We start from the raw sequence: 27,484 nt of genomic DNA on the forward strand, positions 1-27,484 counted from the left end.
CACTGTCTAGTTGGGAGTCTGGGGACTGGAGCTCAGAGTTCTGTTCTACCATCTACCCTGTTCTACCTGTGGTACTCAAGTCAGCTCACTTAATAAACACACGGCCCTTGACTCTGTGCCGACTGCTAAGACTGGCTCCTGTAATTCCATTTGGTACAATAAAATTCTTTAACAATTTCCTTGGTAGTCAGACTCCTTAAGAAGAAATTCAGTCTAGAAGTGCAGAATCTTCCACAGTTTTTCAATCAGTGGAAAATTTTCTGAAGAACACAGGGCAAAGCTTTTATTGTTTGCATTAATCATTCCAACTGCATTTCTCAAAAAGATTTTGTGCTAAGAATATTCATTCAAAAAACCTGAGATTCATTGACCTCCCTACAAGAGCAGTTTATTAATTTCTAAGCAAAAACATTTATTAATATTTGTAAACCAAAAGATCCTTGGCTTGAGAAAGTAATGCTAAAAATAATCAGAATGCTATTGATGAACAACCTCAAATTGAATCTGTAAGTACAGGGCTACCTGCAGCTCTAACAAACATCCCTGAGCACAATAGGAAGGCAGAGCTGAGCTGGACAAGCTTGGAGTACTCAAGCAGAAAACAGCCCTTGAAACACTGCCAACCTAAATTTGAATCTCTCCTCAAATGAGTTTCAAGGTTACTCATACAAAGATTATGTAAGCACCTTCTAATGCTCCTTCACAATAGAAATCTCTAGGAACACAGAGTAAACATTACTGTCAGTGTTGTTATAAAGTAATTGGGTAATTTTTCCTTCTTAAAAACAGTCATTCTTTTGGAGTCAAAGCTTTAGCCCAGTCCATCATTGAGAGAAGATGAAGGAATCAGCTGTCCACAAATGAAGCGTAACTGGAACTTTTAGAGTATAGTAAGAAGTTTACCAGGGACTGTTTGATAAACCTTCTTCAAAGTGAATGTTTCCCACTGTTTCCAATTCCAACAACAAGAATTGGACTAACAAGTTAAAACTCTTCTTCTTCTTCTTCATTTCTGTTAGGTAATATTTTTCAATTCTGCAAAAAAGAAACAAAAACTTTGTCTAAAACAACAGGCTATGAACATGCATAAATTAGTATGGTAAGAGAGAGGAGTTAATCTAGCTTTTTAAAAATAGGAATAAAAAGAAATCAATGATTCTAGAACTACTGATTTTAGAACTACTGAATTTTAAGAAAAAAAATCTAGCATCACAAAAAAAATCTTACAACTGTGGGTAAGTAAGGTCCTGTACTGACCATAACACCAAGATTCATCAGTTCCATTGTGCTGTAATTTTATGAATTACCTCTTTCAGGGCGAGGTCTTAATTTACTCTTTATTGTTCATAATGATATCAATCCAAATTGCAGTACTAATAAAAAGATGACGGCCTTAGGTTCAGTGTGAGGCACTGGACTGAAATCTGTGTGAGTAAAGGCAATATATTTCACAGTACAAGCTCTCCCACTCCATAAACTGTTCCACTCTTGACACAATCAACTGCCTCTCCACCTTATGAGTGAGCTTTTAAGCTGTACTCTCTCAGTATATTATTTCTACCCAAATGCAAAAACCAAATGATTCTTTTGGAGCTAGATGCTCTACAGACTCTGTACAGCTCTTGCTAATAGGAACAGCCTTTATTGGTCTTATCCACAAAAACAAAGCAAGAACTGGCCACACCGAAAGGAGCACAGTATGCCTTAAGCATCCTGCAAAACACCACAGAGAGAACAGACAGCTTTCCACCCTTCAGAGGAGAGTCATCAGGAAAACTGTGGAGAGTGAGCTTCAGATCCACGGCGCATTTAGCACTGTGCCCGTGGTATCACTGCTACTCTGCACACGCCCTGCTGTGAGAGGCCTTCTGCTGGTCATTGACTTTAGGGCAATCTGACACACGAAGCACTAAGCCAGAAATAACAATGTCAAGAAAGGGAAATCACTAAAATCACATTGGGATTACAAGTGGAAAGAAAACAAGAAGAAAACAAAACCCACAGTGTTTTGCTAGGAATATCTACTGTTTAAAGGCCCAGAAATCTTTTCCAAGCACTGGTCCAGTATAGACACACATTCCAGTTATTTTTGTTCAAACCTTTTTATTCACTGAGACCATCACTAGCAGGAGTGGCAACACCTCTGCTAGAAACTGGCCTGAATCTAATAACTGAGAACGCAAAGAATTGTCACTTTAATGACATTTGCAACACTCCCAAGTTTGGACCTCATCCATATCGAATGTGAGAGCGGCTTCAAGTCCTGCTGCTAACTTCCTAACCACCACCACCACCTATATGCAAATATTAACATTGAAAACATTACATTTCTTTTCCTAAAAAATTCACTAAACATACTCATCCAGTTTTCTGTTCCAGAATGTTATTCTTTCCTTCATGGCATTTATTTTTTGTACAAATGCCTTCTCAAGGCATGCCTTTTCTGCATCTTCCTTGTCATGAACTGAATTTTCAGCTGCCAGATTCCTTCTCCTTTGAGATTCTCTACTTGCTGTTTTATCCAGCATTTCCATCTTGTCCAGTTCACATTCCAGCTAATAAAAATAACACATCATGATTCTGAGGAGAGAGATTAAGTTAAAGCGTGGCATGAAAATTATCTTAAGTTTCCTCAACACACAAACACTCCAGCTGTGTACTAAAATACGTATCTCAAAACATCAAAGCAGAAAATTATTTCAATAAATATTAGCTCTTGATTAGTGAGTAGAAAAGAAGTTAATTAGCCAAAGGGACAGCTTTACTCTGAGTAGATGCACACATTTTTCTTGTGCATCCTGCTCCTATTCATGTCAATCAGACCACTGTTTTGCTCAGGCAGGATGGGCTCCCCAGTGTAAGTTCATTATGCTGCGTGTCTCAGGAAGGAAAAGAGTCAGACAGCAGAGTTAGAATGGAACTGCAGCTTTTCTTAAACACTTAATGGCAGGGACCATTTATCTCTCCATGTCTGTCCACCGTGAGGCACAGTAATCACTCACTGCTGAGTGGAATCGAAACTCATTATTTCCTGAAGTACACCTTCAGGATTAATCAAGCCACTACACAGCTGAAATTATCTACAGCAAGACAATGAACTGCATTTCAGTCCTTTGGAATAACACGCAGGGATTTTGGCTTTCATAAAACAGAAAGCAACTCTGTGCATACATTTATTTTAAATAATATTCCCACTGGAGTGTTTAGGCAGAGTGAACTATCTTGAACTATCCGCAGGCATTTATGCTCCAAAGTGGATTAAAAACCTACTGGGAATGTTTACAAATTGCTGTACAGAGAGTCTGTGATACTGTTCTTTTCTTTTAAGAATCACATGGATGCACTGATGCAACTGGAATCTGATCCACACTGTTACTTATATGCTGCTGTCAAAGGAAAGGGAACAGACGAATCAGCTGGGAACCAGAAAAACAAAACCATCAACAAACAAATCCAAAAAGCAAACCTACCTTGGGTAAGGGAAAAACAAAAGCAAACAAAAATACCTTTCTAAAATGCAAAAGATACAGCAAGCTGAACACAGAGCCTTCATCAGTGTTCACAGTGTCAACTAGAACAGACAACAACTTAATAATCTAGGAACCTGGAACGTGCCTTGTGAGCTTCTGGTCTGGATGAATAAAAACAGCAACTCAAACTTCAGTTTACCACATGAAGTGTGCATCCTACCTTGTCCGCTGTGCTGGGCTGCACTTTCATCTTGACTCTGTTCCAGCTAGAAAAGCATTGGCTACAGCACTCACTGAAGGTTTGAGGCACCATGTTTACATAATTATGAACCTAGAAGAACTGAACTTGGAAATGGATCCCTTGCAACAACTGAAGTCCCAGACACAAAAAGGACTGCCTTTCAGGCAGAAATGGACTCCCAGATTACAAAGATTAGTAAAAGCTGATGCACTTTCATGAAATACTTTGCTGAATATCAATGAATATAACCTTAATGGTGAAAACCAAACTGGAACTGCACATATTTAAGGATGTGAAAGCCTGATTTTATTTATTTACATTAAGATGTGCCTTTAATTGACTCCATCAGGAAAAATAAAATATAAATAAAATAATTCTTCTCAACAGTCACTGCTACTTGTTTTAAGCAATACATCTCTGCTGACATTTCAGGCTATTTAAACTTACTTGTTTTATGTTGCAGCTGAACAACTTTATCTTATTTTCTGGCAAACTCTGCAGTCTGCTTCTCCTTTCCTTTAGCTCCTCAAGCTTGCCATGGAGCTGTCTCTGGACACTTTTTACATGCATGCGACAGTACGTTATTTTTTTCATAATTGTAGTCTTTAAAAATTAAAAAAGGAGGTCATTAATTTGTTATTAAAAAGTTTGAAGTGTCACACAGCCTATTCCTGAAGAACACTGCAAAACAGGGCATTAACCTTGCAAACTGTGCATCACATATTCCTTCTGCATTTCTAAATATCATTTTAGCATATTTGAATTTGTTTGTATTTGATCATCAGACATCAGATGGTGTCTTGCAATGAACACGTTCTTATAATTCAGTTTTTAACAACCAATAATAGTATTTGTATGAACATCCTAACAATTTTGTGTTGTTGCTACAGATTCAGCCATGGCTTCATTCCATGAACCTCATTTAGTTCTGGGTCTACATCCAGAAATGTTCAGTAATATCATTAGGAAAATGCTCTCACTGTTCTGGATGAACCAACAAACACTTCTCATCTGAGACCACTTGCTGCCATGAGCTCTTCTTCTCATGTGGTACAAGCATATTTCCCCCAGTAAAACATTCCAAAGCAAAAGGATGAAGATTCACACTATGTATTCCACACTGAAATACACTGCATGACTTCCTTCACTGAGAGGTGAAATCAGTCACAGTTTTTTTGTATATTCTTAAGCACAGAACTTTATTTTCTATGATGTAAAGATGCTCTACGTGGATAGCAAGACATTTGAAAGTATCTCAATCACAAGATAGCATTTTTTCCCCATAGCAAATTGCATACATTCAGACTTCTGTGAGACAAAAGAACTTCTTTCAATACAATATCATACATAAAGAAAAGAGCCCAGAAATTTTAAGACCAAGCCAAAACTCAAAATGTCTTCAGGTTTTGTCAAAATGACAACCTAATCCAGTATGGAGCAGTAACGTAAAGCACTCCCCTTAGCTGGCTGGAACTCAGAGACAGCAGAAAAATGCATCACCAGTAAAAAAAAGCCATTCATAAAGTCTGAATTACCTCTGCCAGAATCTTGATATGCTTTTGGGAAACGTCATATGTATCCAGCCTTTGAAGCTGTGGTATGTGATACAGCACGTGGATGGCATAGTTAGAAAGAAGGCAAACAGGGTTGGGTCCGTACAGGGGATCATTGAGGGCCAAATCTTTTAAGTTAGGTAGTCTTGACAAATTTGTGAGTTCCTGAAAAACAAGGAAAAAGCTGTAATAACAACATGCCACTAGGCCTTATTTAAAGAATGGGTACTTCACTGCATTTCAGCACAAAGATCGGGGGGGGCTTTAATAACTAAGAGCGTATACAGAACTAAGGACACAGTAGGAAAAGGGAGGGAAGAAGAAAAGGAGCAGAGATACAGCAGTATTCATGAGGAAGGGCTCGTGCAATTTTACAGAACGTTGAAGGTTCACATAGAGCTGGGAATTCTTGTTTTCTAGGGATTGCATAAACTTTGGGAAAAAAAACAACCTGTAAGCAATCAGTGAAAAGCACAGTAAAAGTTTGAAATGAAGTTCAATCTCTGTGAAGAAGTAATTCTCAAGAAGAGATTGTTTGCTCAAGAGCCTGACTTGGCCTTGCTCAAGCCTGAAAGCAAATGTGAGGTCACTGAACAAAAATGTTTGAAATATTTTCAGTAAAGATAAGATTTAAAGGACTTTAAACATCAGAAATAACACAAAGAGCCACAAGTCTGAAGTACAAAGAGACCAGGTAAATGTCATTATGGTAGTTTAATATTGCCAATACCCAGATCCTCTAATACCACACAGAAAAGTCAGATGCTCTCTGCAAGCATCATTGAAAAACAAACAAAAACAAACAAGCACACAAAAAAAACACATCTAAAAGAGGTAGGAAGTGTGAACATACCTTGAAGGAAGATAATTTGTTATGAGAGAGGTTTATTTTTTCAATTTTTGTATTGAAGTCCAAGCAACTTCCTAAAATTAAAGAAATACAAACTGCAGTCAAGAAAATGCAGTTGTCTACTAGAATATCTACATTTCCATCTGTGGTTCAATCACATAATGAAATAAGCACTTCTGTGGGTTTGTTGAACACAAACAAAAAAATCACACATACCTATTAGATTATTTTCCATTTCCACCCAAAGAGAGGAAATAGCATTTGGAAGATTGTTTTGTTACTGATAAAGAGAAATGAAGCAAAACTTGTAGGTTCTGTAATACTTGTTTAGAAATGCAGAAACAACTTACATTGCTACTTGTAACCAAACAGGTTTGATTTAAACTAGAAGCCTTTTATACTAAAAGCAGTGAAAAAGAAAAATAAACAACACTGATGCCTATTTTCTGTCTTCTTTGACACGGCTGCAGCAATGGAAGGGACGTTGGTGCAAACAAAGATGAACCCTAGGGATTTCTGACATGGACTTTAGGATGTTCAGGATCGCATATTGGGTGTGACTCTAAACCATGCAAGGTGGTAACAATTTTGCTATTAGAATGAGAGGAAGATTAAACCAAATACAATAGCAACCAAAATTCTCACACTAGAGATGCCAGACTAAAGTTACTTACCTATTTTTGTTATTAGGTTTCCAGCAAAGTTGACCTCTTGCAAATTCTGCAGAGTATGTAAGCCCTGTGAATGTTTTAAACAATACAGTTTTAATCTAATATAGCACTGCAAATGCTGAAGAGCCTGGAGGCCAAGAAGCAGATCATTCAAATGTAAAAATAAATTTGACTGGAGTCTAAACAATGTTAGCCTCTGTTGTAAACTATAGCTTTCTTTTGACATGGAAAGAGAGAATGCATTTGCCCAGGGGGAAAGAGCTTGGAAAGCCTTTGTAAATGATACTGCAATGGAAATAAACGTGGTCCTCCAGCCTTAGTTTCACAGCTGTGTATGAAAAGCTGAACAGATGATGCCTCCTGCCATGAGTACTCATTTGCTTTTGGCTACAGCCCATGTCTTGGCCTTGGGGCATCACAGGAACTGCATCGCTGATGTCAATCATTTGTCTTCATGGTGACACTGCAGTTCTTTGCAGAGAGATGTCACTGATATTTGTAGTGTGCTCACTAACCAATAATAATTTCTACCTTGTAACACTGTAGTGCCTTTACACGTGTTCTTTGTCAGCTCCCCTTCTCTATCAGCACGCTCAACTTTGATTTCTATTCCTTCCTCATGCTGGCTTTCGAGATTCACAATAACTTGATCCCCATCAGCACCTCCTTCTACTCTAACTACTTTCAGCTATTTTATCATGGTATCACTATCTCCTTCTGCCTTGTTTTCATGAACTCTCTCTTGGTAAGGCAGACTGGGCTGCAGCATTCTCTCTTCCTGATGTGAGTCAGGTACTTCAAAATGCTATGTTGTCTTTTGCTAGAAGTAAGCATTTATACATTTCTTCTCCTTTTACATGCCCAACTGCTAATGGCAGAAATCTTGCTAGTTCTGGACTGAACTCCATCCCAAAGTTCAGAATGAAGATTAATTTTGAGGTGAGATAGAAGAAACCATTTTTTTTCCTAGGAGGTAATTTGACATGTGACAGCCTGAGAAAAACCCAGGATAGAAATTCTTTTGAATAGGTGCTCATCCTTCCAAGACAAGAAAATGCATAAAAATTAAATGCCAATCTTTTACATAATGCTGAACTGCAGACAGAAGTCTGCACTTGTGAGAACACACCCACAAAAATCCTTTCCTCATCAGTAGTCACAGAGGTTGGAAAATGGCTCAGGAAGTTAACTCTGCATATGCAGAAAATCATGACAGCCACTCGATTCCAAATAATGTTTCAGCCTTAGTTCTTGTATACTGAAGATTGACATTGCCCTTTTTATTCTGAAAGTTAGCCTTACTTAATAACATATTTAGATTTCATACTACTAATATGCCATGCACTGGACAAATTAGAAGAAACTATAACAAAAAGAGCAGACTCACCTCTATGTTTTTGATCTGGTTATTATTCAACCAAAGTACGCTCAGCTTTGTTAGGGCTTCCAGATTTTCAATCTTGGAAATTTCATTGCAATAAAGGTAAAGCTTTTCTAAATTCACACATTTTTGTAGACCACTTATTCTCTAAAATAGAAGAAGATGTATTTGCAGCACCAAATAAAATGTCACTCTTTCTGTCAGCGCACCACAGAGCATTGCCAGGTAGTTCTGAGCAATTTGATACCACACCCTTTGAGAACAATTATACTAATTTAGAAAGATTTCCATTAACCTAACAAAGAAAGAGTAGTAGCTCGTGATAATTATGTGACTTTAAGTGCAGTATTATTCTCATGGAAATGTTTATGTTCTAACCAGTTGTCTGGAAAAGGTTTCAATATACCTGCTACGGTTAAAAAATATATAGTTTGAAATTAAAAAGTCCAACTGTAGGTTATCAAAAATAAATAGAAATATTTAACAGATAATTAACAAATATTTCAAAAGGGGTAACTTGATCTGCACCTAAAACGTGATTTTTTGCATGCTTAAATTAAAAGTGCCAGATCCAAAATCCTTTTAAAAGGAGTTCTGCTTGCTCTGCCTCAAACAAACTGAAACTTGTGAAACAAACTTACAGTTATTGAAAAGGTCTGGAAATTGGTTAAAATTGGCTAGAAAGAAAGTGAATTAACTTACCACTAAACAGCATTCAGCAATCCACAGCTCTCTGAGCAACAAGCAGTGCTTCAGGCCTGTAATGTTTTCAATGTGTTGCCCAACAAGAGTGAGAGTAGTTAAATTTGGGAAATATTTCATGCCTACAATTCTAGGGTAACCTGAGAAAAACATCTCCAGCGCTGTTGTCTTCAGTCCCTCTTGATCAATGTTCTCATAAGACAATCCATTACATACGCACTGGAAACGAAATGCAACCATTATTCTCTTTACATCCAGTGTAAAAAATAAGTTATAAAGTACAACATCTTACTGACGGTACAGTTCTGCTTAGCTTCAGTTCTCTTAAAGCTTCCCATGCATCAAAATGTGTTTGCAATTAGGACCACGCTCATTATGAAACAGTTAAATAGCTTTCTTCTGTTCACAAGTCACTTTCAAAGTATTCCGTGAGTTCTTCTTATCAAACCTCAGAATGCACCTTCATTTTAAAACAAAGTAATTTTCAAATATGCTAATTTTAATGAAGATTAAAATCCAGAAATCCAGAAATTTATCTATAAGCTAGCATATGTACACATACATTCACGTACAGGTATATGGATGGTAACTTTAGCAGTTTTGTAGCTTTCTACTTCTGTGTAATAATACAAGTGTTTGGCCAAAAAGTAAGAAGTTCACCTGCAATTTCATTACAGATGAGATTCGGTCTGAGATTAAGGTATCTGCATGTGTAGCTCCCTACATGTGAAACTCTTACTCTCATGTTAGTCAAGAGATTTATCCAGTATAGCCAGAGAACCCTGAAAACTCATTCAGATCACCACAGGAAGTGTTTATATTAAATTCATTATTCTGCAGGGTTCCTTCACAATACGTGATGTGACTCAGCTGACCACACAGCATATATCCAGTGCTGTTTCAGAGGACTTAAATGTATCTGGCAGCTGCTGTTCAGGTACCTTAAAGCAGATAAAATGACACTAAATGGCTGTATCTATGCAGATGAATCCTATCCTTATTTCCACTGACTGTGATGAACATATGTAGATCTTTAGACACTTGGAGTGAATGTGGACTGCGACCTCATTTTAAAATCCTAACCAGTTCATGGGAGATGAAGTTTCTAATAGTTTATTGGCTGACTATGCTCATAACTATCTACAAAAATGCGTAACTTAGTCACAGCTACTAGCTTTTTTGCTGAGGTGTATATAACAAGATTATTTTTCTTTCTGTATAAAAATATTCCTGTATAGCACTTCTCAAGAAACAAAGCAAGGAAATGTACCTAAAAGGTAAGTTCTTTGAAGGCAACCTCTTAAAAGAGGAGGTTGGACTCAGTGATCTCTAGAGATCCCTTCCAACCCCTACAATCCTGTGATTCTGTGAGGTTCTTATTTCTGCATCTTGAATATGAATGTTTTTACCACATTTATGAAATGTTGAGATCACCATAAGCTCTTGTCAGGACGCACCCCATACAACCTTTGGGGCATTCCAGAACGGAGGCTGTGCTACAATGGCGTCTCTGGAGAAGCCAAAAGTAACTGTGTCCCAGCAAGAATACTGATAATTACAGAAATAGTGAGGAAGATTAAAAATAAAAAAAAGAAATAGAAAAACAACAACAAAACAGATGAACAAAATGGACCAAATATCTTACCAGCTCTTTAATTATCCCCTCAGGGTTCTGGGTTTGGTTTTCACTTTGCATCACTTCTTGAGTTTTCTGCAGTGATGGCTGTTTCTTAGGAAAAAAGATAGCAATATTATTAGCTGTGTAGCTATCTACGCAATTTACGGAGGCACAGGATTTCCAAGAAGTTTGTAAAATAACAGTAATAATAAATTAATCTAAATTCCTAGAAGATTGCATTCCAGAATCTGTATTTCTAATGCACTCTCAATGGAGGCTACAGCAGCAGGAAGCTGGAAGTGCCTGGAATATCTTAATTTATCACTAGTTTAATGAACATTTGTAGATTCTGTACCACAGCAGAGGGTATTCTAACCTCCATCCAGAAGGATGGGGAATGACACCGCTTCTTTCTGCACTGGGCTCAGTTGTATTTGCACAAATTGTAAAGGTGAGAAAAGAATGTTACAATTGTTCTCCAGCATTAACAAATGCTTGTTTGTGCATAAAAAATATGACTGATTAGCTTTTGCTGTTGCTGTTGTTTTGCTTTGTTTTCTTCTTTTTTAGTTTTCCTTTTGAAAGCACTTAGCACACAGCCCAGATTACATCTTTATCTATCTATATCTCCCCTGCTTTTGTATTTCATGGCACACAACCCCTGTGGTGAGCGCTTCAGGACAAGAACCGAGATGAGACAGCAGAGGAATTTACACCAGACCCAGATCGGACATAGGAAACAAACGGTTTTGTCCCACCCCGCCTACTGAGGGCACAGCTTTGCCAGCATCATTTCTGGAGCACGGTCTCCCCGGAGAGCGGAGCGCTTCCCGCCACCAACGCGTCGCCTAGGAGACCGCGTCGCCCCGCCCATCAGCAGGCCGGCAGCCAATCGGAGGCGTGGGTGCGAGAGGAGGGCGGGGTTCGCTCCGCAGGGGCGCCGGCCATGTTGGTTACGTCAGGGCGCGGTGCTCAGCCCAGTATTTCCAGTGACTCCAGTTGAACAGACCTGCTGGAAACGACTTGCTAAAATCAATTAGAAACGTGGGTGTGAGGCAGAATGTACCCCTCTGACCTAAAGAACTGTGCTCATTGAGCCATTCATTCTATCAGTATAAGAACAACGTGTTGAAATCATATATATATTTTTTTCCTTTTGCATGAAGCGCGGCAGGCTGAGCGCTTTCCAGCGGTAGGATTTCTCAGTAGAAAATAGGGTGCATCGTGAAACGGAGCGAGGGGGTGAGTTTACTGCAGACCGCAGGGGGTTGTGGCGATGTCTGCATTCACGTTTCTCACCGTTTTTAGTGCAGGGTAAGAAAATGGCGCGAAGCGTTGTTTTGTACTTGCACTGCTGCGGCTTGCCGCCAGGTGTCGCCCCAACGCCTCGTAAGCGTTACGTGCGTTACAAAGGATGTTCCGTGAGCTTTTGGACTTCCCTGCCTGCAGGGGCTGCAATTCACGTAACCAAAGGCACAGAGTTAGCGGGCTTGTTGCGGCAGAAGTCTGTAAGGAAGCAAATACATGAGTTCCCAAGTGGACGTGCTGTAACAAGTGTGTAAAGGAACAGCTTTAAATTAAAAAAGCAGCTGGTAATGCTGTGAAAACTCTGCACACTTCTCCATTTCATAGAAACAACACTCTTATCTATTCAGCTTTCTCCAAAGAAACTGCAAGGTCATTTTACTTAAGGGAGAATGTCCTGTTTCCTTTACAGTGGATCCTGCAAAGAGAGCACCCTGTTCAGCAAATGACTCCTTTTCTTCCCTGTTGACAAAGCATCTGGAGACAGCCCTCTCAGTAAGTTAGCTTAGGCAGCTAGGCCAGTTCTTACCATTTTGTGATCTCTCTAGTATTTTTTAAATAGTGATTGAAGGATGCAGCAATAAAAGTGGGCACTGCATCCAAACCCAGATATTCACTGGTATTATCAGTAGCAAATTGCAACAGCTTTTGTTTTGGAGAGTGCAAGTGAATGACTCAGCGTTGGCACCGAGGAAAGCCAAATGATCTAATTTGGGTTCAGGGATTTCTGCTTTACTGGAAGATGCTCCTCTCTTACCAGAAGGGAATAATTAGAGAATCAACATTTTTGTCCTAAGTGACTGAATGATCTCAGGGTGACCTGCTCTGGGATTCTACAGCGTGTAGTGATATCCCTAATCTCTTCAACTGCAGCAGACATGCAGGGCAGTATTCCATTATTAATTGTGAACTCAGCTCATTAAGAACTAGATAACGTTGCTGCATTTGTTGCATGAAGATGGTAAAACACATATTTGCATACAGAGTCCTTTAAAAACGCCTGGCAGCAGTTGTTAGATTTCTCTTTTGATCTAAGGGCCTTTCAAACCTATCACAGTCAGAACTAATCATCTCAAGTGTGTTATCCTTCACCTTCCGCTGTGGCACATTCTGCTCTAATTCTGCTAAAGCCTTTCAATATAATTTCATAACATAATCAAAGCAAGTGGTTAATTGCTGATGGTGCCTCGCTGCTGTAAATTTACTTTGGGAATTGTCCTTGTAGTTTTGCTGACTACCACAGAAACTTTCAAGACTGATGCTCATCAGGTTCTTATGGCTCACTGTATTTTATGGACACGTGTTTCTGCCTATGCCTTCTGGTGTTTTCGTAGGGTGGTGGTGACTTGAATTCACTGAAGTTGCTGGAAGTGATTGCTACATTTGTTTGTGGAAGGGTCTCAGTCCTTGAAAAATATTGTTTGCAATCTTTGTGCAGCTTTTTGGTTGCTTCTGCTTTGTATCATTGGTTTATTTCTGACTTCCATGTGTCACTTATTAATCAAAGTGCTTCCAACACTCTGCAGACCAAGGCATGTTTAGATCAAATACTATATTAAGTGCCAGGAGGAAGCGATGATAAACTACATGTAAGCATTTAAAATAGAGAGCCTGTTTCCAAAATATAACCTCTACCTTATCTCTGAAGAACTGTACACACTCTAATTAGCTTTGAGTATTAGGTAGAAATAAGCAGTTTGGGTGGTTTATTTATTTATTATTTAGCAATCTAAATATCTTGGTGTAAGGCGTGTCTGTGTATTTCAAAGTGTTAAAGATAATAGCATCTTTGTTAAGCCATTGGGAAATGTCACCCTTTCAGCTGTAATGGGAGGCAGGTAGATTAGTAGGATGTGCTGACATTACTTTGAAACATGAAGCTAGTGACATTGATGTCTCCACCTCATAATGCAGAGCTGTTATTGCTGCTAGAAAAACGTTGCTGAAACAAGCCTGAGAATGGCTTCTAGGATTTGACACAACACTTGTGATGCAGTCACTGCGTTTGCATCAGTGCTGTGAACCGTGAGCACAAATGTGACAGGGAATGAAGCGCACTTGCTTTTGGCACTGTCAGAAATAGGTGGTACCTGGGGAGGTTGCATCCCAGGCTAGTTCCAGTCTGACCTGCAGCATCAACTGGATGAAAGTACGTCATCTCAAGTATGGCACAGACAGTTGTTACAGATAATCCAGAATTGTGGCTTAGATGCATAATATGGTTTAGTGTTTTATCTAGAATAACTGGCTGAACTTCAGGTAGACAAGGTCATTTCCCAGCAACTCCAGCTGCACCTCCGTGTCACACAGCACACGATGCAGAATGGATGGCTCTGTTTCCCTGTGGTCCAAGCTCACTGACCTAAGAAACAAAAGGATGGGAAAAAAAAAAACTGAGTTATTTTTGATGTCTTAGACTTGGGGATAGCTGTTGAAAGTCTCCTACAGGGAAGTGAAAGAATTAAAGCTCAATAAAACTTCATTAAGAGCAAACAATAGGTAAAGCATTATTTACATATAAAGTTTTATTATTGCAGTCACTTCTACACCCAGCTCTGAATTGGGTCTTATGCTAACAGAAGTGAGCTCAGTGTTGATCTATAAAATAGCTGTTGCCTAGTGACTCGTGATCCTGGCACGCTTGCTTTGTGCAAACAAAAACCAGCACTGTGCACCAGTAGATACATGCTGACTTTTTGTTGTGGTCACTGTCCCAGAGCTTACAGCACTGATTCCAGCACAGACCCCTGAGGAGCACTGCTTGTCACTGATCTCCACCTGGACCTTAAGCCACTGGGTATGATTTTGCAACCAGTTCTACATCCATTGGATGGTTCATCCATCAAATCCACGTATTTCCAGTTTAGAGGGGAGTGTTACGTAGGACCCTGCCAATGGCTCCACTGAAGTTCAGATGGATTACATTAGTGGCTCTTTGTGCACTGCTGCAGTTACAGCACCATAGGAGGCCATGAGGTTGGCCAGGCAGGACTTGGCCTTGGTGAAGCTGTGCTGGTCGCTCTGAACAACAAATCCGGGCAGTTAGCTGGGTGGGCTGCCTGTACCTGGGGATGGGCTGGGCACTGGTTGGCTGATGATGTGCAATTGTGTTTTGCATTGTTTTCCCCCTCTTTCTTATTAAGTGACCTCTATCTTAACCCTCACATTTTCTAACTTCTTGCTGTCTGATGCTCTTTGCCCCATCCTGCTGGAGGGGGAACTGAGTGAGCAGCTTTGTGGTGCTTAGCTGTGTACTGGGGTTAAACAAATACCAGGTTCTCACTGCTGAATGTCACTGTATAGACAAGGCAAGTAAAAAAGGGCAAACAATTCTAGTACAAAATACCCAAATACAAACAACACATCATGAAATTTGCACAGTAATGATTAAATGGATTGTGAATTGGCTTAAAAGCAGATTTGAAAATGGAAAAAACACATTTTAATGATTATTAATCAACTTTATGAAGCTATCTAATCATTTTATTGGTCATCCAAGTGTTATCATAGGTCTCTGCCAGTTATATCTGTAGATGGCACAGACTTGTTGAGTAGTAAACAATAAAGTTATGCCTACATTATGTCTTGAATTACCTAATTAAATGGTCACAGTCCAGCAGCATGCACTTTAATACAGCTAAATGCAAGTGGCTACACTTACAGGAGAAGAAACCCCATGTTCTTTATTAGGAAAGGAGTATAGATTCAATCATAGCAAGTTGGTTCAGCTTGAGCTCCCATTGTAAGTATAAATAAAGTAAACTGCGTGATCTGTGGATTTGTCCAAAAGGTGATCACAAAACATGGCAGGGAAGGGGTTTCTCTTTTGTATGCTGCATTGATAAGACAGCTTCTACAATGGTGTATGTACAGTCAGAAACCATACAGAGGTTAGACTTGGTAAGATCAATAAGCACACAGCTGCTTGGTAAGCTTATCACAGTAGAAAGATAATCAAAATAAATGAAAATAATAGTCAGAATCAATGAAAATACTCACCTGTGTTGTAAACTCCCAGTGAACTCCCCAAGGAGCAATCTCCACAAGAGATCCTTCCTCAGTGGCAGCCATCCTTAAATGGGGTTCAGGAGAGGTGCAGCCAGGGTGCAGAGGTGCACCCCCTCCAGGTAGCACAGCTGAATTGCCTTCACCTGCCTCCCACAGCTGACTCGGTGCTTGCCTCAGGTGGTCATCAGAGGTTGAGACTGTGATCAGCAGTTCCCATCCACTGTGTTGCTTTAATGAGGCTTTAATCTAGGGAAGGAACATACAAACTGGATCGTGTGCTGCTTTATAGCTGCTAACAGGCCCTCAGCAATGAAAGGAACGTTAAGAATTCTGGGATGTATTCTGCAGTCACACTGCAGTGTCAGTCAGCAGTCTGTAGGAAATGTGGATTCCCAAAGAACCACAGAAGTGGCACTGGAACATTTTGTCTAATATCTCAGGCAAAATAATTGTGCTAAAAAAGAGCAATGAAACACAGTGAGGAATTTTCACCTACTTTTCCCACAGTGCATCTCTTTTGTCTCTGAGGCACAGGGGAAATTGAAAACCTGCTAGACTGGAAAAAGTGAGCTTTCAAGGATGTACCTGACTTGGTGTGTCACAGAGAGATGATGAGAGAAGCATGCTAGGTGTGATAGGAGCAAGTCTGAGATAGTTGCACCTAATGACAAAGAGATCTGTTAGCATAACTCATAGTACTGCAGTACTGCAATAAGGATACTGCAATACTGATGCACAGAAACGTGGATTTGAGCATGTAATGGACTTCCTACGCCATCGGCTTAAGGGAATCCTAAATATATACATAATTTTCTGTCTCTTATATTTATCATCAGACTTTCTTTCCTGCATCACAGGAACAAGACTAGCCAAGCACCTTCAGCAGTCACTTAACTCAGCCCTTTGCTGCAAGGCAGAATTTACTCTTTCCAGATCTTTTCTGTGTAGTTTTTGTAACTAGTTTCTAAAAGTCTCCAGTAATGGAAATTCTAAACGCAGAGACTAACAATAAACATTGATCCCTATCAGCAGAGAAGGTTAGTGAGTGCAAGAGGAAACATCAGCATTTAGTAATAGCTCAGTAATGCTTTGATATTACATTACCTTTTAGATTTTGCTGTAGGAGATCTGGAATTTTCTAAAGCTCTGCTGAGAAAGTCAGGAAATTCCATAATTCCTCTTCATAAAAGTTGATATGCCTTTATGTAGTGGTAATGCTAAGTCACAGCATGAAGCTGTGATGGAGCACCTGGTGGGAAAGCAGGGCCAACTTGCACCAACCTCAGGTGCATGCAGTGTACCTCAGGGACCAGAAGGGATGGAGCCAGGATCCGCCCCCTCCCAGACCTCATGTAAGGGTTGGCAGTGGAGGGGAGGTTATCTTGGTGGAGATCTCTGTTTACCTGAGGTCTTCTGAACGTAAATGGGTTATTTCTTTTGTTTCCATGCTTGTAGCTGTTATATTTGAGCAAATCCTTCCTTGCTGCAGCCTGGGGCTTTGCTATGTTGCTGTGATTGTACTTACAGTGCAATTGTGAGGAACTCTATGTGTCAATGGAGCCTATAATGTTTGAGAGGGTAATAGAGCATGGTGGAGTTAAAGACCACTGTTCTAGAGTGGTGGAGAACAGCAATGGTTGTATGACAATAAATGGAAGGAGAACAGAATAGTGGGAATCTGGGAAGATTCACAGCAAGAGGAGAAAAGCGTGAGAAAAAGCAAGGATTTAATTACTTTGTCTACAACTTATGCTTTGAAGGAAGAAAGCAAAATGTTTATTGGGAAACAAAAAGAAAAAAATCCAAAGAACCCTGGCCATATGCAATAATTTTTATTATAAGAAAATGTTATCTTTATAGGAAGACTTCTTGAAGGCTGTCCTTGATAGTTGTTCCAGTTGCATATCTGTAAGTTTGGGAACAAATATGCTTTTGTGATGTTTGTATGAGCAGTTTGGTCTTTTCCTAGAAGTAGAAAATGAAGTGCTCACCTTGGGAAACAGATGACTAAATCACAGAGAGGTGTATAACATCACAAATGGCATGAAGATGCAAATAGGGTCATAGAATGGCCTGGGTTGAGAAGGACCACAAAGCTCATCCAGTTCCAATCCCCTGCTGTGTGCAGGTTGTCAACCAGCAGCCCAGGCTGCCCAGAGCCACATCCAGCCTGGCCTTGAATGCCTGCAGGGATGGGGCATCCACAGCCTCCTTGGGCAACTAGAAATAGGGAACAGTAGCCATTATTTCTTGCTCTGCAGGCTCTGAAGTTTATCATGAAATACAGGCAGGTACAGAACAAACAAAAAGAATTTCTTGAAGCAGCCTATAATTAAATTGTGGCTCTTGTTGCTGCAGGATATCTTGAGTGCTGGAAGCATAAATGGATTGAAAATGTGATTAGACAAATGTAAGGATATACCTCCTGGAAAGGCTGTTAGACAGAAAGATGCAGTTTCTGTATTGCACTGGGGAGATCTTTGAGAACAGATTACAGTAGTATGCGGGGATATACTGAGGAAGGAAGGCAGGGCATTTCCAATCCCTATGAAAGAGGTGAGATTTTACTCCTGCTTTCTGTGTGCACCTTAATAATCTGCAGCTAGATGCGCTCAGAAAGGATCCTGAACAATCCTTTGACTTTGACCCATCGTGGTTTTTATATGTTTTACTTTCCCTTTATCTGTTTGGTTTGTTTGTTTGTTTTAATAACCAAGCAGTCGTATTAGGTAAGACATGTGGCATGGCTCCTGGCTGATCAGAGCCTTCCCAATCCTTTCTGCATCCTGGAAGCATTGGGAGCACAGTTTACCCACTTCTTGTGGCTGAGTACTTGTGACATGGGGAGATTTTGTTTTTCCCAACACGTTCTTGAAAATATTTTGCACACAGTGCTGGGCAAATGTGGGCAGTGATGTGGGACACAATAAACCAGACTTACAGTCCTGTTTACTGATGATGTGCTGCTGGAAAGGCAACAGGGGGGCACAATGCAATGGTTGGTGAGTTGAGGTAATCTGAAAAATAAACTGCGCTGGAGCTGTTGTTGATGAATGGATTTCCATCATCCAGAAGAACACTTGAAGGCACCTCTATAAAATGTGTAAACGATGCAGCACTGGGACAGGATGCAGACACCAGTGGGGGGAAAAATGAGCAACTGGGAAATGGAATCTGGAAATTTGTTTTAAAAAAATGAGCTCCTCTTTTGTAAGCTTATGTGGCTGGGAACCTCCCTCCTCCTCCCCAGATTCCTGTTCTCTGTGGGAGGTAGAAATGTTATTGGGGATATAGAAAAACCAGAGGATAAATGAAGAGCAACGTGAAAATGAAACAGCATTGATGTGTAACCTGGGCTGGTCAGTTTGATCTGTATATGCAGAGGTATTAATTCATGAAACCATAGTAGAAGCTTGTCTGGAGTACTGCAGCTAGTTTCAGAAAACTGTGAATAACAAGAGCAAAACAAACTGGATAAACTTAAAGGCTGCATCAGGATGAAAATAGGGAGTGACTTATGGGAAGCTATGAGTATCTCAACAAAGAAAACACCAAGGAGGGAGAAAAGTTGTTTAAGCCGAAGTACACTATTGGCACAAGAGCAAATGGATGTAAACTGTCCGTGAATAAATGCAGGCTTAAAATCAGAATAATTTGTTTTGCCCTAAGAGAAGTGAAGGTTTGGAACAGTTTTCCTGTAGAAATAGGAGGGACAGAGCACTGTGTTTTAAAGTGACATCGTTTGGTTTATATGATATTGTTGCCTGAAATAGAAGAGAACTGTGCCTGGCAAGCCAAAGAGTTGGGTATATTTTTGTATTTCAAGCAATTTTGTATTATAAGATGAAAGTAAGTTTGAGAACATAAACATTTGAAGGGCAGAAGGAGAAAAAGTACTTTCTTGAGAAACATCCTGAGTGTAAAGTGGTTACATGATATTTACTTAAAAGTACCAATGGATGATTAATTATTTGGGTTGTAATCAGAGTACTTTCATGATGTGCCTTGTGGTGGCAAGTGTAAGGAGCAAGTCTGCCTTCATCAGAAGTTATGTAAGAAGGCTCTGAATGTTCAAACCTGGAGCCCAGTGAAGAAGAAATGGTGCCCTGGAAGACAAATTCTCTCCATCAAGTGCTGAAAAGGAAGAAACAAGTGATTGCAAGTGATGGCAACTCCTTCCTACTCACCTCACCTTGAAGGCAAGTGATGTCAGGTTTCCATGTTGCAAGCATTAGTAGGATCTGTGTTCTTGAGAAAAGCCTGCAAGGAATTACACATTTCAATGGGAGCTTCAGGGTGGACGTTTCCAGCCAGGTGGTTCAAAATGTCATGAAAACTTCAGATCATGAAACCAGTTGGCTTTAGCAAAATTGTATAATTAAAGCAGGAACCATGCCAGTCACTTTTTAAAAGGTCAGACCTTAGGTATAAGCATTATTCAGTGCAAACTATAACATTTTCTTCTAATTTTATTTTTAATCACCTTACTTTTTTCTCTGAGGATGACTTTTAGGTATTAAGCTGTTCATCTAAGCTGTGTTTCACTTTGGGTAGAGTGTGGTATTAGAAATGCTCCATGATTTGTTCCTCTTTCTCAGGCACGTGGGGAAACCTTCTGTTGTGCAAGTGACAGGAATAGTGGAGGCTTTCTGTTAAGTGATGCTGGAACATTGTTTTCAGTGGTGAAAGTGAGGGTCTGGAGGACAGAACATGTGGAAGATGCACTGTGACAGAAGAGTGGGTCAAAATATTTTCCTCTTACAAAACATTCACTGGTGTTTAACTGTGGTGCATCTTTGAAATAGCAGACTGCTTCCTTTGTAATGTAGCACTGTGGCACCAGGCAACATCCATGTTTTAGTGTCATTAATACACCAATAGGTAATGGGGATTTTAGAGAAATAGCACAGGTCTTTACTGCAAGGTGATGATACAAATTCTAGCTTAATTGCTTGTCTTTCCTGTTCCAGTGGAAAATATGCTGTGGTAAAGGCACACAAAAGTGAACAGAAGTCCTCTGAATGAGTTTTCTGGTTTCAATTCAAAGCAAAGTGTGGAATCCTTACATATTTAAGAACTAAAATTCCCATGCATGTCACTGTTGTTTCGTTATCTTCAGATCTTCTAATCTACACCTTTGACATTTACATTCCTTCTTAAAACAAATATGCAGTAGGGACGTTCAGTATCTTGCTGTGCCCACTTAAAAATCAGATTTGAAGCTGTTATCCTCTAGTACCAAATTGCTGAAACCACTGATGTTCTGGGCTCTGTTCAAGACCTGTGTATGAATAATTAAGTTTAAAAATACAAGTTCTCACATTCGTTTTTCATGGAGCTGACTTGATGTGGTTTTCAATATTGAGAATGCCAGAGCTGGACAAAGCCCTGCCAGCAATACTTTCCTACTAAAACCAGAGTTTCAGAATAATGAACAGTCTTGTATTGATTCTGCTAAAATGTTTCATAAGTGAGCTCAAAGGCAATGAAGCTAAGGGATAGCTGCAGGTACAAGATGCTTAGAAAGTTCTGAGAAGCTGAAGGAAAGGAAAGCACAAATGAGTCCTCTCTGCTTCCACGAGGCAAACCTCAAGCAATCTCTTCACCTTTTGAATTTCACAGTCTGTATGGAGCCATATGGCCATCTGTTATGTGTTCATGTCACTGTGATTTCACATTCCTGCCTGGAGACCCTCAGAGTGCTCCATCAGCTTCCTCCATCCCCCAGCCCCTGACGTTTTTCCAAAGCCTCTTTAGAAATTTCACAAGAGCTGTGTATGTTAAACAGAAGAATCAGTTGTGCCTTTCAGGTTACTTTAGTTGAGAACGGTGTTGTGGAGCAATCTGTTCCCTATTTGCTGTATTGATTGAGATCCCAGAACTCAGAAAGCACCTGCTGCTTGTGATAGATGATAGGATGAGGGGAACGTGCAATCCTTCCACCACTAGAAGGCCTGGTGTTCCTTATGGAGGGTTAGTAAGACTTCCAAATCTAAAGCATAGGAAGTATTCAGCCAGTTTCACTTGGCTGAATTTTTCTTCCCAACTCCCTGAGCTGTGCAAAGGGCGAAAGCTCTTTTCCTCTTACAACATCCTTCACTGGCTCTTACACAGGTTTGTTTTCTTATCTGTTTCTTTACCATGTTTGTCTGTAAGTAGCTGATTAGAATTCAGATAAGGAAATTGCAATGAATGGGATGTTGTTCTTTTCTTTTTCCTGTTTGAGCACAATGAGGAGAGATTCTTCATGAGCTGTTCTGGGAAACTTTCCCTGTAATGCTGTTTGAAAGTGGCAAAATGCACTTTGTAATCACAGAGGTGAGTGGGAACTTGTAGTTCTCTTCACAAAAGCATAACGGTGGCCAAAGCTGTGTGCTGATGCATGTTACAGACTTTTCCAATTCAGTGATTCGTTCTCAGCATTCAGGAAGGATGCGTTTTCTTCCTAACCCAGCAGAGGGCTCTGGTCATGATTTCACTGTTTTGCCAGGAGATTTGAGTTATTCAGAGGGATTGGATTATTCATGGGGAACCAGAAGAGCCCTCTTGCAGTCTGGGTTTTGATTTTTGCAGATGACGAGTTACATTACAAAGAGAGCATGCTGCACGTTCAGAAAAACACACAGTCAGACTTATTTTCTTCTCTACCCACTCCATTGCAGAATGCTGAGAATAAAAATAAAGGTTTTAAGGGTTGTTTATATGAGGGATTCCTCCTGGTTTTGCTTTTTCAGCACTGACATAGGCTAGAGTTTGTGGAACGTAGGTTTGTGTTGACTACAGACATTTAATTCACAAAATAAAGCCACAAATGAGAAGGCCTGGTAAGGATTTGCAGGTTGTTCTGTCCGATTTAGTGATGAGATATACAGAATGAACTACAAAGTGATTTTGAAATGTAAAGCAGTAACGTTCCCTTTGAAGCACTGATATCAAGTGCTAAATGATATATCAATTAGATGCAAAAACAAATCCCAATCCTGCAGATATTATAGGAAAACAGCTTACTTGAAGTTGATGTGATTAATTGCAAATATAAAATAGAGCCTGGTTCTACAACACTTCTCCTAACGGGAGTTTAATTTCATAATTTAAATAAAGATTACATTAAAGGCCTCAGAATAGCTCTCTCTTGGCTTCATACTGGCAAAATACAGTCTCTGCCTGACTCAGCCTTCTGGATCTGTAGTGCCCAAACGCCTCAAAGTGTGTTTATCCTTGAGCCACAGGGTGCTTCACTTCTCATATCATCAGTGAGGTGTGTGGGCAGCACCCAGCAGAGGACTAAATTCAGGGCTAAGGCCTAATTGCAGTACTGTCACACCTAATGTTTAGGCAGGTGGAGCCAGCTCAAAGGGGCAGGTAAACACAGTCAGCATTTGCTGTCTGTTCAGCCAGGGCAGCTCAAGCTCAGGGCACAAGCCCATGAATGAGCAAGGTAACAACGTTTTGCTCAGATAACTCTTTGCAAGAAATAATTAAATGAGAAATGAGGAATTCTGAGCCTGATTTTGATTTATGGATTGGCTGCTGTGAATGTGTTCTTGGTTCTCATTTGTATGCAAAGCAAGAAAATTAGATCTGTGCTATAGAAAAATGGAAGCCCAGACAGTATGTTCTTAAATGTAAGACCCAGCCATCAGTGTTTCACTGGGACAGATACTTCAGTGTTCTGTTTGATTATGTCTGTCCTCAGACTTCTTACATTAGCCTTGGTCTCAGGTTATCTATTAGCATCTTACTTTTCTGTGAACCAGTGGCAAACACAGATACCATCACTGTTCATCACTATTACAAAGCATTACTGTTTACTAACTGATGAGAATTGCTTAGAGGTTATCTCTGGGCACAAATCATTACATCTATTAAGAATGTGTTCCCTTTCCCTGCAGTTACATCAATATCTGCATATTGCAGTAGTTCTGGGTTTTAGGGATGATGGATGCAGCTATCAGTTGCACATGAATGTGAAATCTCTGGTGTTTTAAAAGCGGCTTCAGGCTTTTTTATCTCCTTTGGTTGATTCTCTGATACTCTCCATGCCATTCTAAATGCTAAGTGGAGGCATATCTGGCCATTTCTGTTTCTTTGAGCGTGCAAAGTGCCATCTTTAGCCCTGTGAGTTTCTGGCAACTTTCAGCCAGTACATAATCAACGCAGTCAGATAAATGCATGTGCTGTATCAGCATAAATCAGGGCACAAATGCTAACCTCTAATGGACTTGCTGCAGAGCTGTATAAATGCACAGAGCACTCTGCACAGATAGCTTCTGATGTAATGCAAGGGAACAAAAATTCATGAAGAAAACTCTTTCTGCTTCCCTGGTCAGTGGCTGAACCTTTTTGGTACAAATCTAAATGTTCTGTGATGGCTGAAGTTCCTGGATAGACCTTTAGACCTTTGGTTCACTTTCTTTAGCTTCTCCCAAAAGAAATCTGCCAATAGTTTTATTTTTGCTTTACTTTTGCTGTCTCACACTAAAATCACTCTGCACGTGAAGTTTGGGCCACCATATAACCTGTTCAGAACTCGCAGACTGTTTTGTCTATCACTCTCCATTCAGCTGGATCATGAACAGTGACATTATGTAGCATCAGACCCATCAGTGTTAGCCTGAGCACTTTTTTCACTGATAACTGCTCTGCTAAGGCAGCCCTGCGCCATGCAGCTGGAAATCTCTGACAGGACAAATTCTAATCCTGCTGCTTTTAATAACACTGGACTTGGTTCCCATGATGTGGGATGAGCACCATAGGAAAAGATTTATGCTCTGAAGATAGTTGGGAACAATACTTGCAAGAGCATGCAGAGATCCTGATGCCACATCGGTATGTACTGACAAAAAAAAAAATCACCATTTAAGTTCACAGATCCCAAATCTCGTGGTCCAGTGTCCAGGGAATTATTTCAATAGATATGCATTCTAGAGGTGAGTACAGAGCCTTTCCGATACAACTCTTGGATGGCAACTCATCTACTAAGCCGTGCTGAAACTAGGCCACTGCTGAACCCTGCATGTGCAGAGCTCCCCCGCCTACTCACCCGTCTACTCTGCTCAGCTCTCCTTCCCTGCTAAGAGGTTGGATGTGGGAAGAAAGGGGAGATGGGCTCTGTTGGTCCTCTGCTGGGTTTTCTCCTCTCTGGCACCTGATACGCACACATGACTTGTGCCTGCTTATGTTGCCAACAACTTTGCTGTTTAAACTCATGGCAGTGGATTTCTTTGTAAAATTGTCTTTTTGGTGAAACAGAGGTAGTCCTCGCTGCTCCCAGAGTGACTGTTGATGTGGGGGGATGAAGGACTGAGCAGTCAGTCAGGCTTACCAGCGGAAGGCACCACCTTTAATCACATTTCATTACAGCCAGAGGGCTAGAAATGCTGAAAGCTCTTGCATGGTGTGGGAATTAAAGGGCCAGGCGGGGGTTTACGTACTGCTGTGTGCAGATATAGCCAGGCAGACCTCAGAGAAATGAATGTCTGCTGAAGACGGTGAGCTTTGAACAACATGCAGTAAAAATGCTGCTGTTCAGAGTCTGGTATTTTTGACAGTGCACTTACTAGAGGCCCAGCCGAACCAACCTGCTCATTTTGCAGCATGTGGTAATAAATGGCTCTGTCCAGCTGCAGGTTTGGACTGCGTACTTGTCTCATCTCTGCAGTTGTTCGTTATAAATGAGAGCATATCGTGTGCAGCAGTTTGTTCAGGAAGGCTGATGGTGTTATATCAGTATGCACATTTCTGTCTTTCCTGGGCTTAACCAGATTTGCTGCTGCCTTGTTGGCACTGGGATGTTTATGCTTTGAGGAGCCAAGCTGCATCTAACATCCAACACCCGCTGGCTGATGCAGGAGCTTAATCCAGGTTACAGAGCAGAGGTATGAGACTCCTGGTCTCAGGAGTGCTATGGGGGTGTGGGTGATGCTTTGAAGATCTGCAGGAGGCTACTGTTTCCAAGTGAGCCTGAAGCATTGGCCTTGGCATTTGTAGCAATGGTAGGAGCATGTGAAAAGATCCTTGAAGATGCTGCGTGTTTCTGCCTCATTTCCAGAGCTTGTGGAAATGGAGAGGGAGAAGGTGTGAAGACAAAGGATCCAAGGGACACCCCAGGAAGGAGCACTGTGCAAGGGCTGCTTGATGCACTGAAGGATGACATTTGGCCTTTGTGATGGAGAATGCTATCACCACACATCAGCTTTTCTCTCAGGCCATTTGCCTCTCTGTAGTGGCAGTCTTCAGTAGGTTGGCTTGCCCAGCAGAAGTCTGTCATCATCCTGAAAGTATCACCTTGGGATTTCCAGCCTTATCTTGGGAGTCCCCACAGCTCTCTGTCTCTTGTAGGACAGGATCCTGATTATATGCTGGGAAAGGCAATCCATGTGTGCTGGCCAGAACAGCACTGTTGAGTACTCCCAGTGCTGTGCCTGTTGGAGGCCAGGGGATGGAACATGCCTGGAATCTGCAGCGCAGACGCGTTGAGTTTGAAACCATACATCAGGAGCTACAGTGCCAGAATTTTTTATATGGAGTAGAAGGCGGTTCTTTTATCTGTTTGTTTTTTTTTTTTTTTGTTTTTTGTTTTTTTGTTTTATTTGTTTCAGAAGCCTCTTTCCTTTCTCATTTTGCTTTTTTCCATTGCAATTCATTTATTCTAAAACCTCGAGAATAATCCTCAAGGAAGGGGAGATGATATTTTCTGTTACTGCAGCAGTTGATATCCCTGCCAGGCCCTCTGCTCTTTGGTGGAAATGTTACATCTAAGACTAAAAATCCCCTCGAGGCTTAAAGTCACTCTGGCCAAGCAGCATACATTGGCCCCATAGCACAAAGGGCTGTAATGGAAAGAGAAGCAATTTGTGTGTGTGTGTTTGCAGACTTCATATATTCAAAGAGGTATAATGTTGAAGGGGAAGAGCAAGAGAATTCAGTATCAGTGAGCAGAGATGGATGAGCCCTGTGCATGTCATTTTTCAACACAGAGCAGCAAAAACTACGGGGAGCTTTTGTAAATTCATTGAAAATAGAAAGGAATCAGCTTTGTTCATTTGTGCCAAGTATTACTTAACTCACGCTTCTTTTAAGCACACAATTGATCTTCCTGGGAGATCTTTTCTTTTTTATTAAAAAAAAGTCTTTAAAATGTGCAGTGACTTAACCTTACACAAGGCATCCTGAGTTGTGCTGAGTTCAAGCATGCAGAATGGGTCAATCAAGCTTGCAGAATGTCTGTTCTGTTGTTCCTGTTCATTTCTTTTTCATTCATCCTGGCAAAGCAGAACTTTGCCATCACAAATTTATGTACCATGTGTGGAATGGTCAGCGGGAGCCCGGGGTTTGTATCCAAGATCTGAAATTGGACTCGTAGGTTCCCACCCAATGTTACATGGTAATGAGCAGGGCTGATCGTATTGTGTGAGACTGTTCCAGGTCACCTGTGAGCTGTGCATGAACTGGTGAAATAAAATCCTGAGCTGTGCTACAGTCGGGATCCCTGAAGCAGAAGCCACTTTTTTGAGTTATGTGCTTTTCTCTACTTGTCCCCACTTCTCTTTGATAAGCAGAGCACACAGCCCGCACACTCCTCCCTCCGCATCTCCTACTACAGCAATACTGTGTTCATGATGGCAGCCCACAGATCGTGGTAACCTTTTTTCTCTGTAGCAATGAATCATTCTGAGCGTGTGT

At 40.6% G+C, this 27,484-nt stretch overlaps 1 protein-coding gene and 1 long non-coding RNA gene across 2 annotated transcripts in view; both read right to left on the minus strand.

Annotated features, from left to right (window-relative positions):
• The window catches only part of LRRC9 (leucine rich repeat containing 9), a 38,604-nt gene extending 27,736 nt beyond the window's left edge, over positions 1-10,868 (minus strand). The window contains exons 1-10 of the mRNA XM_048949490.1: positions 10,812-10,868; positions 10,514-10,597; positions 8,869-9,087; positions 8,173-8,313; positions 6,789-6,852; positions 6,118-6,188; positions 5,247-5,429; positions 4,159-4,314; positions 2,359-2,555; positions 904-1,035 (exon numbers count right to left, since the gene is read on the minus strand). Coding sequence (XP_048805447.1) covers positions 904-1,035; positions 2,359-2,555; positions 4,159-4,314; positions 5,247-5,429; positions 6,118-6,188; positions 6,789-6,852; positions 8,173-8,313; positions 8,869-9,087; positions 10,514-10,597; positions 10,812-10,868 — 1,304 coding nt within the window. The remainder of the gene's footprint in view (positions 1-903; positions 1,036-2,358; positions 2,556-4,158; positions 4,315-5,246; positions 5,430-6,117; positions 6,189-6,788; positions 6,853-8,172; positions 8,314-8,868; positions 9,088-10,513; positions 10,598-10,811) is intronic.
• Positions 10,869-12,210: 1,342 nt separating this feature from the next.
• LOC125694824 (uncharacterized) lies at positions 12,211-16,933 on the minus strand. The gene is made up of 3 exons (XR_007377724.1): positions 16,904-16,933; positions 15,791-16,045; positions 12,211-14,153 (listed from the first exon to the last, which is right to left on the minus strand). It is a non-coding gene; the product is annotated as an uncharacterized LOC125694824 (long non-coding RNA).
• Between the last annotated feature and the right edge of the window lie 10,551 nt (positions 16,934-27,484).

The sequence above is a fragment of the Lagopus muta genome, chromosome 6 (genome assembly GCF_023343835.1).
Source record: "Lagopus muta isolate bLagMut1 chromosome 6, bLagMut1 primary, whole genome shotgun sequence".
NCBI classification, from domain to species: Eukaryota; Metazoa; Chordata; class Aves; order Galliformes; family Phasianidae; genus Lagopus; species Lagopus muta.